At 43.6% G+C, this 14,960-nt stretch overlaps 1 protein-coding gene and 1 pseudogene across 6 annotated transcripts in view; both read left to right on the top strand.

The window, feature by feature from the left end:
* Positions 1-6,630, top strand: part of LOC123376146 — a 63,935-nt pseudogene extending 57,305 nt beyond the window's left edge.
* The window catches only part of LOC123376145 (protocadherin beta-16-like), a 51,897-nt gene extending 38,308 nt beyond the window's left edge, over positions 1-13,589 (top strand). For 4 of the 6 annotated variants that reach the window (XM_045027935.1, XM_045027937.1, XM_045027936.1 and 1 more), the window contains exon 2: positions 12,548-13,589. In XM_045027935.1, the coding sequence (XP_044883870.1) occupies positions 12,548-12,667 (120 nt within the window). In that variant the 3' untranslated portion in view covers positions 12,668-13,589. Of the gene's footprint in view, positions 1-281; positions 380-6,635; positions 9,262-12,547 lie in introns of those variants that run through there. The other 2 variants (XM_045027933.1, XM_045027932.1) reach the window with 2 other exon arrangements.
* Positions 13,590-14,960: the final 1,371 nt, after the last annotated feature.

Below are 14,960 nucleotides of genomic sequence, written 5' to 3'. Positions count from 1 at the left end.
AATCTTTGCTATGCAGTTAATAACTGCATATAGTAAGTTTAAAATGTAAACATGGGATTTCTTATTTTAGCTGAACCACAAGGTGGCGATATTAGCAAAGACGGTGCTGAAAATGCAGCTTTTTGGACTCCGTCGACACACAGTGAAAGCTGCATTCAGACATCCGAATCCAAACGGCAAGGGGTCTGCCCCGGGAACGGGTGACAAAGGATTACAGGGAATGGGCGGTTGAATAATTACAATTAAAGTCAATATTGGAGAACAAATCGTTTTCCCTCTAGCACACTATAGGAATGGCTGCAGCAGCATTGCAGAGAGGCCTGTGTTTCAGATCTGACCCGGGAATGGCTGGCGGAATGGAGAATCGCTCCAGGAAAAGGCAAGTTCTGTCTTTCTTTCTCTGTCTGTGTGTGTCCCTGGGGGCGTGTGAGACGATCCGCTATTCTGTGCCCGAAGAGAAGAAAAGCGGGTCCCTAGTTGCTAATATTGCAAAGGATTTGAAACTGGATGTAGGGAAATTGTCTGGTCGCAGTGCCCGGCTGATTTCTAAAAGCAGCAAGCAATATTTTGAGCTGAACACAAGCTCCGGGGATGTGATAATAAAGGAGAAAATAGACCGTGAGGATCTGTGCGGACTGAGATATCCGTGTTTGCTGCAATTCGAAATTGTGTTGGAAAATCCACTGCAGCTGTACAGAATGGAGGTGCAGATAGATGATGTGAATGACAATTCCCCTAAATTCTCTAAAAATGAATTCGTTTTTAACATACCTGAACTGCTCCCCGTAAATAGCTGCTTCCATTTGGAAAGGGCCCAAGATCCAGACATAGGAACAAACGGCATCCAGAGTTACGCAATTAGCTCCAATGAGCACTTCAGCCTGGATGTGCATTCCCGGGGGGACGGCAGTAAATACGCGGAGCTGGTATTAGAGAAACAATTAGATCGGGAGGAACAGGCACAGTTGATGCTGATTCTCACAGCTGCCGATGGGGGCCTGCCACAGAGAACCGGCACAGCCCGAATACGCGTTAATGTGCTGGACAGCAACGATAACTTCCCGCAGTTTAGTCAGTCGGTGTACAAGGTGCAGTTAATGGAAAATAGTCCGCGGGACACTTTGGTCACTAAGGTTGTAGCCAGTGATTTGGATCAAGGTTCAAATGCAGAAATCACCTATTCATTCGGGCAGGTGCCTGACAAAGTCCTCAAGTTATTTCAGCTAAATCCGTTCACTGGCGAAATCACTGTTTTGGGGATAATTGATTTTGAAGACGCAGCAATGTATGAAATAGAAGTTCAGGCCACGGATGGCGGCGGTTTATCTGCGCACTGCAAAGTCCTGGTGGAAATCAAGGACATGAATGACAACAGCCCGGAAGTGACGCTGACATCCCTCACCAGCCCCATACCCGAGGACTCCTCCCCTGAGACAGTGGTGGCCCTGTTCAGTGTGAGAGACCGAGACTCCGGGGACAATGGCAGAACGCTCTGCTCCATTCAGGACAATGTCCCATTTGCTTTAAAATCGACTCTGAAGGATTATTACGAGCTTGTTACACAAAAGCCCCTGGACCGAGAGAAAGTGCCTGAGTATAACATAACCATCACAGCCACAGACCGGGGCACTCCGAGGCTCACCTCAGTGAGGATCATCCGAGTTCAGCTCTCGGATATTAATGACAGCCCCCCTGTGTTTAATGAAAGTTCATACGTCATGTACCTGAAGGAGAACAACCCCCCGGGCCTGTTGATTGGAACTGTCCGTGCTGCTGACCTAGACACAGAGCAGAATGCCAAAGTGACGTATTCGGCATCGCCTGGCAACATCGGTGACCTCCCCTTCTTCTCCTCCATCTCCATAAACTCCGAGAACGGGAACGTGTACGCGCTGCAGTCTCTGGATTATGAGCAAACGAGGGATTTCCGGGTTACAGTGAGAGCTGCAGATGGCGGGTCCCCGCCACTGAGCTCTGAAGTCATTGTCCGAGTTGTGATAATTGACGAAAATGACAACGCCCCCTTCATTTTATACCCTCTGCAGAACAGCAGCGCCCCCGCTAATGACCTGGTTCCCAGATCGGCGGAGGCGGGTTACCTGGTGACGAAGGTGGTGGCTGTGGATGGAGACTCCGGTCAGAATTCTTGGCTTTCCTACCAGCTGCTCAAGGCCACAGACCCAAGTCTCTTCACTGTGGGACTCCAAACCGGGGAAGTAAAAACCAGCAGGCCTATAACGAGCCCGGACTCTGTGAAACAGAAACTTATCGTCCTGGTTAGAGACAACGGAGAGCCGCCCAGATCCACCACCTCGACGCTTAATGTGCTTCTGGTGGATGGGTTTTCAGACGCCTACATGCAGTTACTGGATGTACCACAAGAGGAGGAGCAGCAGGACACGTTAACCCTGTATCTAGTCATTTCTTTGTCTTTCATTTCATTCCTTTTTCTGGTTTCTGTGGTAACAATTGTCACCATCCGGCTGTACAAGACAAGGCAGTGCCGAGAGCAGTATGTTCCATCGTCCAGGAACTTTTATACTGACCGCAACTTCCCCACAAATCCTGCGGAGACGAGCGGCACTGGGACTCTGCCTCAATCTTATTGTTATGAAGTTTGCTTGACAACTGGGTCTGGTACCAGCGAATTTAAGTTTCTCAGACCGCTGGTACCATCTCTACCCGCTGACCCCAGCGTTGCAGGAGGGTCCATTTTTGACTCTCAGATTAACTCTCAGTTAAAGGAGGAGAAAGAATCGGTGAGGGAGGTAAGTGCTTATTTCACTCCATTTGTATCAATACCTTGCTTGAATATGTGTGTTTCTACTGCTATGAAAATTACTTATATTATTTCCATAAATGTGTAGAGATGTTTTTTCCTAGGAAGCCTTTTCTGTAGTTGATTCATTTTTCCCTCTTGTATGATGTTCAAGCTAATATATTTGTTCTTAATTCCTTTTTATATGTTATGTTCTTTTCCTCTCTAAAAGTCCATTAATCAAAATGTGATATTGGTCTCTGTGCAGACTCTCTGAGCCATGAACCTATCCTCCATGAACTTATCTAGTTCTTTTTTTTAAATGCTGTTCTGGTATTGGCCTTCACAACATCCTCTGGCAAAGAGTTCCACAGGTTGACTGTCCGTTGTGTGAAGAATTTGAAGAAATACTTCCTTTTGCTTGTTTTAAACCTGCTGACTATTAATTTAATTTTGTGCCTGCATTTCTTGTGTTATGAGAAGTAGTAAATAACACCTCCTTATTCGGTTTCTCCACACCAGTCATGATATTATAGACTTCAGTCATTCCTCCCGCCTCCCTTTATTAGTCTCTTTTCCAATCTGAAAAGTCCCACTCTTTCTATGGCCTGGTCTACACTAGGTGTTTAAACCCATTTTAGGACCGTTAAACCGATTTAACGCCGCACCCGTCCACTCTAAGAGGCCCTTTATATTGATATAAAGGGCTCTTTAAACCGGTTTCTGTACTTCTCCCTAACGAGAGGAGTAGCGCTAATATCGGTATTACCATATCGGATTAGGGTTAGTGTGGCCGCAAATCGATGGTATTGGCCTCCGGGCGGTATCCCACAGTGCACCACTGTGACCGCTCTGGACAGCAATCTGAACTCGGATGCAGTGGCCAGGTAGACAGGAAAAGCCCCACGAACTTTTGATATCATTTCCTGTTTGCCCAGCGTGGAGCTCCGATCAGCACGGGTGGCGATGCAGTCTGAAATCCAAATCCAAAAAGAGCTCCAGCATGGACCGTATGGATGTGATCGATGTATGGGCAGACAAATCTGTTCTATCAGCGCTCCGTTACAGAAGATGAAATTCCAAAGCATTTTAAAAAAATCTCCAGACAGAGGCCACAGCAGGGACTCAGCACACTTCTGCGTGACAAGCGTAACGGAAAGCCAAAGAATCAAATGGACGCTCATGGAGGGAGGGAAGGAGGGGGGACTGAGGACTCAAGCTATCCCACAGTTCCTGCAGTCTCCAAAAAGTATTTGCATTCTTGGCTGAGCTCCCAATGCCTGTAGGGTCAAACACATTGTCCACGGTGGTTCAGGGCACAGCTCGTCCATTTACCACCCCCCCCCCCGAAGTAAAAGGAAAAAAAATAATCTCTTGACTTTTTTAAATGTCACCCTATGTCTACTGAATGCTGCTGGTAGACGCAATGCTGTGGCACTCAATTGCAGTATCCTCTTTCCCCCTCACTGGTGGCAGATAGTGCAATATGATATCCGTCATCATCATCAGCCTTGTGGCAGATGGTGCAGTGCAGAAGGACTGGTATCCATCCTTATCATCAGCCTGTGAGTGCTCCTGGCTGGGCTCAGGTGAGGTTGGCTGGGGGCACCTGGGTAAAAAACTCCTGATCATTCCCAGTAGATGGTACAGAACGGCTGGTAACCATCTTCATCATAGCAACAGGGGGCTGAGCTCCACCAGCCCCCACCCTTCATGTGTAAAGAAAAGATTCTGTACTGCCTGGACTATCATAGCAGCAGGATGCTGGGCTCCTCTCCCCCACACTGCTTAATGTCCTGTCTGGACTATCATAGCAGCTGGAGGCTGCCTTCCCTTCTGTTTCTTATTCCTGCATTCTTTATTACTTCATCACACAAATGGGGGGACGCTGCAACGGTAGCCCAGGAAGGCTGGGGGAGGAGGGAATCAACGGGTGGGGTTGTTGCAGGGGCACCCCCTGTGAATGGCATGCAGCTCATCATTTCTGTGGGATCTGAAAAGGAGCAGCTGTGCTCTCTGGTTCTCTGATAAACTGGTTCTCTAGTACACTTGCCCCATATTCTAGGCAGGACTGATTCTATTTTTAGATACCATAAAGGAGGAATTGATTCAGGGAGTAATTCCCATTTTTGTCTTTTGCGCCCCCGGCCCATCTCAGCCAGGGGCACCTATGACAACAGTAGATGGTACAGCACAGAAGGACTGGTAACCATTATCTCATTGCCAATTTACAGTGGCATGGTAGATGGTATAGAATGGCTAATAACCATCTCTGCTATCATGCAAAAGCAAATGAATGCTGCTGTGTAGCGCTGCTGAATCGCCTCTGTCAGCGGCATCTAGTACACATATGGTGACAGTGACAAAAGGCAAAACAGGCTCCATGGTTGCCATGCTAATGGCGTCTGCCAGGGCAATCCAGGGAAAAAGGGTGCAAAATGATTGTCTGCCGTTGCTTTCCCAGAGGAAGGAGTGACTGATGACATTTACCCAGAACCACCCCCGACAATGATTTTTGCCCCATCAGGCACTGGGATCTCAACCCAGAATTCCAAGGGGTGGGGGAGAGTGTGGGAACTATGGGATAGCTACGGAATAGCTACCCACAGTGCAACGCTCCAGAAATTGACGCTAGCCTCGGACCGTGGACGCACACCACCGAATTAATGTGCTTAGTGTGACTGCTTGCACTCGATTTTATACAATCTGTTTTACTAAACTGGTTTATGTAAAATTGGAATAATCCCATAGTGTAGACATACCCTATCTCTCCTCTCATCTAGTGATATAGTGGCAGCTGATGGCATCAATAGGATTTTTACAGGCAGCAATAAATTTTCCAGTAATTTGATAAAATGACAGTGCCCCTTTCATTTTATGCCTTCTTCAGAACAGCACCTCTAGAGCGAGGAAGGTAAATTGGTGGCTCTGGATTGAGATTCTGGTCAGAATTCTTGTCTTTCCTACCAACTGCTGAAGGCTGCTGATGCAGATTTATTCACTATCGGACTCCAAAATGCGGAAGAGAAACCACGATCCCATTTACGGAGCATGACTCCTTTACGCAAAAGCTGAATATAAATAAACACAATGCACACCTCCCTAATCCGCTGCTGCAATGCTAATTATACTGCTAATGGAGGATTTTCCGATGCACATATGCAATCCAGTGACAACTACGCAAGACAAATGTGATGGAATATAAATATATACATTACTTCTCTATGGCTTCAATTTAATTTGTTTCTTGTTTCTGTTATGGCCTGTATTGACATAAAATATATAAGATACAAAAATCAGGAGAAAGATACATTTGCTTCTTCCACTTGCTATGGGAGACTCATTTTCTCGAATAATTGTGTAGCTGCAAGGACGAGATCCCTTCTCCACAATTACCTATATGATGCGTGTTTAACCACTGGGTCGACTCTAGATTTACTCTAGGACACCGAAACAGAAAAGGGAATAATAGATTTAGGGATTGCCAAAATATTGTAACTTTGTAGACGAAAGAGAAGCGATGGAACGTGTGATAGACTTGCGGTAACTTGTTTATTTAGTTAGCTGTAAAAGTGTTGGCATGTGAGAAAAGAGACTGTGGTGTAGGAGGATCACAATTCAATTGACTATTATATTATTTTGCAACTCTCTATCTTCTCTAATCGGTAATAATCTGCTTTAATATTTCACAGTTTTCACTGTGAAATGTTATAACCACAATTCGTATTTAATAGTGAAATCTTTGCTATGCAGTTAATATCTGCACATAGTAAGTTTCAAAAGTAAACATCATGGGATGTCTTATTTTAGCTGCACCACAAGGTGGCGATACTAGCAAAGACGGTGCTGAAAATGCAGCTTTTTGGACTCCGTCGACACACAGTGAAAGCTGCATTCAGACATCCGAATCCAAACGGCAAGGGGTCTGCGCCGGGAACGGGTGACAAAGGATTACAGGGAAAGGGCGGCTGAATAATTACAAATAAAGTCAATATTGGCGGATAAATCGTTTTCTCTCTAGCATATGAATGGCTGCAGCAGCTTTGCACAGAGGCCTGTGTTTCGGATCTGACACGGGAATGGCTGGCGGAATGGAGAATCGCTCCAGGAAAAGGCAAGTTCTGTCTTTCTTTCTATGTCTGTGTGTGTCCCTGGGGGCGTGTGAGACGATCCGCTATTCTGTGCCCGAAGAGAAGAAAAGCGGGTCCCTAGTTGCTAATATTGCAAAGGATTTGAAACTGGATGTAGGGAAATTGTCTGGTCGCAGTGCCCGGCTGATTTCTAAAAGCAGCAAGCAATATTTTGAGCTGAACACAAGCTCCGGGGATGTGATAATAAAGGAGAAAATAGACCGTGAGGATCTGTGCGGACTGAGATATCCGTGTTTGCTGCAATTCGAAATTGTGTTGGACAATCCACTGCAGCTGTACAGAATGGAGGTGCAGATAAATGATGTGAATGACAATTCCCCTAAATTCTCTAAAAATGAATTCGTTTTTAAAATACCTGAACAGATCCCCATAAACACCCGCTTCCCCTTGGAAAGGGCCCAAGATTCAGACATAGGAACAAACGGCGTACAGAGTTACGAAATCACCTCCAATGAGCACTTCAGCCTGGATGTGCTTTCCCGGGGGGACGGCAGTAAATACGCGGAGTTGGTGCTAGAGAAACAATTAGATCGGGAGGAGCAGGCGCAGTTGATGCTGATTCTCACAGCTGCCGATGGGGGCCTGCCACAGAGAACCGGCACAGCCCGAATACGCGTTAATGTGCTGGACAGCAACGATAACTTCCCGCAGTTTAGTCAGTCGGTGTACAAGGTGCAGTTAATGGAAAATAGTCCTAAAGGTACTTTGGTCACTAAGGTTGAAGCCAGTGATTTGGATCAAGGTTCAAATGCAGAAATCACCTATTCATTCGGGCAGGTGCCTGACAAAGTCCTCACGTTATTTCAGCTAAATCCGTTCACTGGCGAAATCACTGTTTGGGGGATAATTGATTTCGAAGACGCAGCAATGTATGAAATAGAAATTCAGGCCACGGACGGCGGGGGGTTTACTTCGCACTGCAAAGTCCTGGTAGAAATCAAGGACATGAATGACAACGCTCCGAAAGTGACGCTGACATCCCTCACCAGCACCATACCCGAGGACTCCTCCCCTGAGACAGTGGTGGCCCTGTTCAGTGTGAGAGACCGAGACTCCGGGGACAATGGCAGAACGCTCTGCTCCATTCAGGACAATGTCCCATTTGCTTTAAAATCGACTCTGAAGGATTATTACGAGCTTGTTACACAAAAGCCCCTGGACCGAGAGAAAGTGCCTGAGTATAACATAACCATCACAGCCACAGACCGGGGCACTCCGAGGCTCACCTCAGTGAGGATCATCCGAGTTCAGCTGTCGGATATTAATGACAACCCCCCTGTGTTTAATGAAAGTTCATACGTCATGTACCTGAAGGAGAACAACCCCCCGGGCCTGTTGATTGGAACTGTCCGTGCTGCTGACCTAGACACAGAGCAGAATGCCAAAGTGACGTATTCGGCATTGCCTGGCAACATCGGTGACCTCCCCTTCTCCTCCTCCATCTCCATAAACTCCGAGAACGGGAACGTGTACGCGCTGCAGTCTTTGGATTATGAGCAAACGAGGGATTTCCAGGTTACAGTGAGAGCTGCAGATGGCGGGTCCCCGCCACTGAGCTCTGAAGTCATTGTCCGAGTTGTGATAATTGACGAAAATGACAACGCCCCCTTCATTTTATACCCTCTGCAGAACAGCAGCGCCCTCGCTAATGACCTGCTTCCCAGATCGGCGGAGGCGGGTTACCTGGTGACGAAGGTGGTGGCTGTGGATGGAGATTCCGGTCAGAATTCTTGGCTTTCCTACCAGCTGCTCAAGGCCACAGACCCAAGTCTCTTCACTGTGGGACTCCAAACCGGGGAAGTAAAAACCAGCAGGCCTATAACGAGCCCAGACTCTGTGAAACAGAAACTTATCGTCCTGGTTAGAGACAACGGAGAGCCGCCCAGATCCACCACCTCGACGCTTAATGTGCTTCTGGTGGATGGGTTTTCAGACGCCTACATGCAGTTACTAGATGTACCACAAGAGGAGGAGCAGCAGGACACGTTAACCCTGTATTTAGGCATTTCCTTGTCTTTCATTTCATTCCTTTTTCTGGTTTCTGTGGTAACGATTATTGCCATCCGGCTGTACAAGACAAGGCAGTGCCGAGAGCAGTATGTTCCATCGTTCAGGAATTTTTATAGTGACGGCAGCTTCCCCACAAATCCTGCGGAGACGAGCGGCACTGGGACTCTGCCTCAATCTTATTGTTATGAGGTTTGCTTGACAACTGGGTCTGGAACCAGCGAATTTAAATTTCTCAGGCCGCTGGTACCTTCTCTACCCGCTGACTCCATCGCTGCAGGAGGGTCCATTTTTGACTCTCAGATTAACTGTCAGTTAAAGGAGGAGAAAGAATCGGTGAGGGAGGTGAGTGCTTATTTCACTCCATTTCCATCAATACCTTTTCTGAATATGTTTGTTTCTACTGGTATGAAAATTAGTTGGATGGAACATATAGAAATGTTGAGAAATATTTCATTGCCTAGGGAGCTTTTCTGTTTATTGTTCAACGTATTTTTCAAATTTTACTATGCCTTGGCTAATATAATTGCACAGTAACGCTATAAAAGAGAGTTTGCCGAACTGATTCTGATCTTCTTGCATTGTGTGTGTTCTCTACCAAGAAAGGTTGAAACTTGTCAGAATAAGTATCTGGATGTTATTTATCAAGGGTTTATTAACATCAGAATTATCGGACCTTTGTACAACATTCCTAAGGAACCTCGATGAAGTCTAAAATTTTACAAGGAAATTGAGGCAGAATTTGCTTCTTCAGCAGTGTTTTTGCTGAGATGTGGATTTTAGGACTAATGCGTCAATATGTAATGACGGAGATCGGGAAAACAAAGTAAAATAGAAGTATCTAAGGAAAATGTAAGCTACACCTTAGTTGTCCGGCAAACCCTTTTCTATGTGAGCAGCAAGCAGTGGCAGAGTTTTCAATGAGGGGGATATTTATTGAAAGAATGGGCAATGATTGCTTAAATCCTGTAAAATCACCATCATTTCGAGCTTCATGAGCTTTTGTATCCATGACAATCAATGTGGATGTTATAGGCCAGTATTATATGCACACTGCAGTGGCAGTTAGTGGTATTAACAGGATTTTTATAAGCAGCAAGCGTGAGAAATGGGTGAAGAACGGAATAGAGTCCAGAGTCCAAGGAGAGGCAATAATCTAGAGCAACAAAGAAAACTTACTGTGTACAAGTAATTTCAGATTGTTATTGATATGTATATGTAGAGACACCGGTGGCTAGTACCTTGTCCAACAATGCTGAAAATACAGGGTCAGGTCCTCAGCTGTGGAAAAACTCCGATAGGCGCAACTGAGGCTGGGAGGAGGTGTAATTCAATATAAAGCAGCCGGGTTTGGTACCACTTAGCTCTCTGTTTTTGTGTTGAATGGATGGAAGTTTATAGCCCGTGGAAAGCAATAATAGTGTCTGTTTTGCATTATGAGATTGAATGTGTTTAATGATTGTAGGATAACACACAGGAGCCTGTATCCAAATGCATTCTCCTGACGTTACACTTGTTGGTGGATAATATTTATGTCCTCGCTGTGGTGAACTATGGCATTGACTCATATTGTACTGTCCCTGAAGCAAATCCCGCAGGAAGAGAGGGCCCAGGAGATTCCACTTCATGGAGTTTGCCACCAATCTTACCCTCAGGTGGAGGGATGTATTAAGGGAGAAAAGGAAGGTGCACAAAGAATACAAGGAGTGTGGGTGGATGGGAGAAATAAATCTGACTCCTCAGAGGGGATGTTTGCCATCTTCTTCTCTGTAGCAGCCCCCTCCTCCCCTTTCTCTGTTTTCTCCATGGACAGAGGAAATCCAGAAGCCAAATCTGATGGAATCGTCACCTCCCGCTGGTCTTGCTTGAAGTATTTCTGCTGGTTTGGGGGGTGGGGGAGCAGGCATTAGAATTAACTATAAAAATGGGGGAACGTGATGCAAAACTTAATACCCCCTATTCTACACACACTGGCCAAATTCCATCATTTTCTGCTCCCTTCCACCTGAACAAATGTGAAGGAGCATCTAGCCTTTAGAAAATACAGAGAAAGCAGCTCAAGAATAAGTGCTGCCTTAATTCAGACTCTTCGTTTTCTTGATAATGGATACAACTAAAATGAGGTTTTATGGGCCCGGTGGTTGCAAAGAGTTTACAGATTCCCCTCCCTCCCCCCAAAGAGAGAGAGAGTTACAATAATCAAGCAGTGTTTCAGATAGAGTTTGTCATTCAAGAATAATTTTGTGACACCAGTCCTAACAAATACCTTTAATCTAGGAACTTGTGGTTGTTGTGACTATTAGTAATGGCTAATTGGTGAATTATTATTACCATACATGAATATGTGTATAGCTTTAAAAAAACCCTATAGATTACAGAGTCTTTTTTCTCTGTAAAAATGAAATGAAGGTTTTAGATAGCTTAATCTACTGCCAAGAATCCTGAATTAATTAAAACAGAGATTTCTATTTGTGAAAGTAAAATGTACTCCCAGAGACATTTTAGTATAAATGGTCATTTCTAATTATTACCTAAAGATAACCTGGAATTCAACATAATTAATGAATTCTTTGATTATAGTAATTTCTTTTGGGAGAACAGTCTGGATTTGGATACCTAAGATAGAATGGCAAAATGCTCCAAAAGAAAACCCACACTTCCCCTTCAGAAGATGTAAACAGCAAATACCAAATTTATATTAAAGACATCAATATGCCAGCTGGTGTAAATTAACATAGCACCGCTGTAGTAAATGGTGGTGGGGGGAGAGCCAGTTTACAGCATAACAGCATCTGAGCATCTGGCATTTTGGCAGCCTTGATCATGAAAAAAATCAGAGTTTATGCTGGCACTTTATAGCGGCTATGCAGTGTTCCTACAGAAAGTATTAACCAACAGTTGATTAGTTGTTATCAAAATAAGTTATTCTTAACTCTTACAAATCTATTATAAAAAATTAAGACAGATCTAGTTGGTTATTGTTACTGCTAATGATCCTGGCCACAAATTTGCCCTGATTTTTCAGAGTCATTGAGTACCCATCACTCCCATTGAGTTCTGTGAGAGTTCTGGGTACTAAACAGTTCTGAAAACTAGGCCCAAGATGTCTGGAATTGGACACACACAACCAATGACCACATTTGAACATTTTGGCTTAAACAAACATCAAGATAATGATCTTTTTGAATCAGCCACCTAAATTACAGTAAAGCTTTTCCGGATTTGTAATTGTAAACACCTCACAGGGGATGTAAGATGTTCCAGACAGTTTTTGAAAGACAGAAATACAAATAGAAATACAACGAAGTGGATATGGTTGTATTTGGCTTATCAAATTACATTTACTTCTGAATTTTCACATTGTAAAATTTCCCTCCAAGTTATATAGATACACAGTGCCATCTTTTAGGATTTCATTAAACATGAGCATTTATATTTTACGATGTAGGTACAGGCCAGATCCTGCTCCCATTGCAATCAATGACAAAACTTCTGTTGACTTCAAATAGAACGGTATCCCAGCCACAGTTCTGTAAGATGAAGCCCTGATTGCATGTCCCCCAGTGCGTATTAATGCCGCATTCTTCATAACAGCCAATAACAACACCACATCATTCTGTATTGTTTGCAGGGCAGAGCTTCTGTTTCTGAAGACTCCATACCCAGATCTTCAGGCGAAGGCTGTATTGTTAACAAGGTGATAGGGATAAATGAGAACTGTGGTCAAAACGGTTGGCTTTCCTACCAATAGATGAGAACAACCAACTCTGTTCTGTTCAACTATCAGACACCATAAAGGAGAAATGAGAATCAAGAGGCTTATCGCCCTCCAAGAAACTTTCAAGAAGGTACAGGCCTTTTCTGTAAGAGATCAAGAATATGTATTTCTACATTATGTAATTCTTTATTCCTGGTTTTTCACCTAGATCTTTGTGTTTGTGGTATGGCTATTGAAGAAGAGCAGGAGCTCCTATAGCATGCTTTCTTTGTAGATTCCACCTAGCCCTTAGTGTATTATTATTAGAGCTTAACAACTTCTATTTTATCTAGATATAAAGGAAACATAATAAGTCAAACCTAAGTTTTAACAGTAGTTTATCATAAACCACCTTCCCTATGATTCTTCCTTATGGAGATGATTATGTAATAGTGTGTTGATTTTCTGAAACCTCTTTTCAATGTACAAGTTTAATGTTCAATGAAAATTAAGACTAAATTTCATTTACAAAGTAATTATGTATTAACAAATAGAAGCTGGTTAAATTAAAGCTGCTTGGCTGCAATGTACATTGCATATTTGGTCGAGAGGTTGAGCTTTGTGTATATTGTAAAATATGTTTTTTCAAAATTGTAGTCTTTTTTTCTAACCATATGAAACTGAAACTAATAGTTATAAAACATTTTGAAATCCTTGCTTAAAAGATACCATAGAAGTGAAGAGTAATATTGCATTAGTAGTATGTTAGTAAAGTAGGTTCAAAGTGATACAATAAACTTTATACACTTTGTAGTGTGTAATAAGTTAAGATAAATCCCTTTCCTTCTGTCTTCATTTAATTTCATTACCAAATATAATATTTAAGTTAAAGGGAACATGGTATAATTTTCCACATTGTTTACGAGGTTTTAAAAATTGAGTTTCTGGTACCCATAACACTAATAAAAACAATTATTAAAAGGGCTTTAGACTGACTTTTTTATCCGTTGATTCTGAGGATTGGTAGCTGTGCTGCCAGATCAGGTTCTGTGAAGCAAAGTCATCAGGGGACATGTTCTTAAAGCACCGATTTCTAATGACCTGTTCTGGGGTCTAGTAGATGGGCTGTCTCTCCAGAACGTGAGGGCTTGTGGCCCGTGTATGCAGGAAGGAAGGCTATGAAATTTAATTCCATTGCTGGCAGGTGGAGAGGAACGGAGTGTGGGAAAGTACAGACCTGTAAACATATCCTCTTTTACATTAATGTGTCACTCCCAGGCAGCAAAGGAAATGCAGCTCCCATTGAAGTCAGGCAAACATTGGTTCCGTCTACAAATGTTCATTAGATGGGAGAAGTCGGGGAAATTTCTTCTGACATTTAACTAAAACATAAAAGGAATGAAAAATGTATCATACAAATGAATACCTGGACCAATGTTTTTAAAAACTAGAGTTAAAAGGTGGGTTCTTAAATCCCCATACTGACACCTAAATAACGACCTAATTTTCCAAAGTGCTGAACGTCAGCACCTTCCATCAAAGCCAGTGTAATTGAGCCTGTTCAGCACGTTCAAACACTAGACCAATCCTTTGTAGGTGCCTAAATATGGTTTAAAAACCTAACTTCAGGCCATCACGTCTGAAAATCTTGAACCCCTGTACAAAACTGGACTGCAAGAGTCCCTCCCCTTTTCCAATGCCGAACTTCAAATGTGAGGGGAAGAGAATTTTGTTTTTTGTGTCTGCACTCAATAGATCTGTCATATTTTAGGGGGAATCCAGTACCTATAAACTATTAGCTGGGTATTCCCAGGGCCCAAGGACATATAACCTATTTGGCACTATTTTTACTATTGTGGGTGGCCTCTGGCAGTGTTTTAGTGCAGAGTTCCTTTTTGGGCACACAGCAGAAGTTTGTTGTCTTAAATTTCCCAACCTTGTATCTTCGCTGAGCATAGGTTCTACCTGTTTCATTCAGGGATCCCACTTCTAGCTGACATTCTTCCATATTTTTCTGGATTCTTATTATACTTTCCTGTCCTTTATTCAGGAACGTTCAGTCTTTGGGAAATAGTCATAGCAATTTCCCCATACTTCCTGCTATAATTACGGAATTAGGGCCCGATGTTCCTCCATCGAAGTGAAAGGAATTTCTGACTTCAGTGGGAACAGGAATGTATTTACTCAGAACGCTGGAAAATGCGATCAGGTTAGGGTTTAACATGCGATACACGCATGTAAGGAACCGTGTATTTTCAACATGCTATCACTGATTAAATAGAGCCTAGAAACACAGGAAATGATCCATCCGAAGATGGTGAAGTCATTGTTAGACTCTGTCATGACA

Source organism: Mauremys mutica, chromosome 8 (assembly GCF_020497125.1).
Source record: "Mauremys mutica isolate MM-2020 ecotype Southern chromosome 8, ASM2049712v1, whole genome shotgun sequence".
In the NCBI taxonomy this organism is placed as follows: Eukaryota; Metazoa; Chordata; order Testudines; family Geoemydidae; genus Mauremys; species Mauremys mutica.
This window is presented reverse-complemented; position numbering and strand designations above follow the sequence as displayed.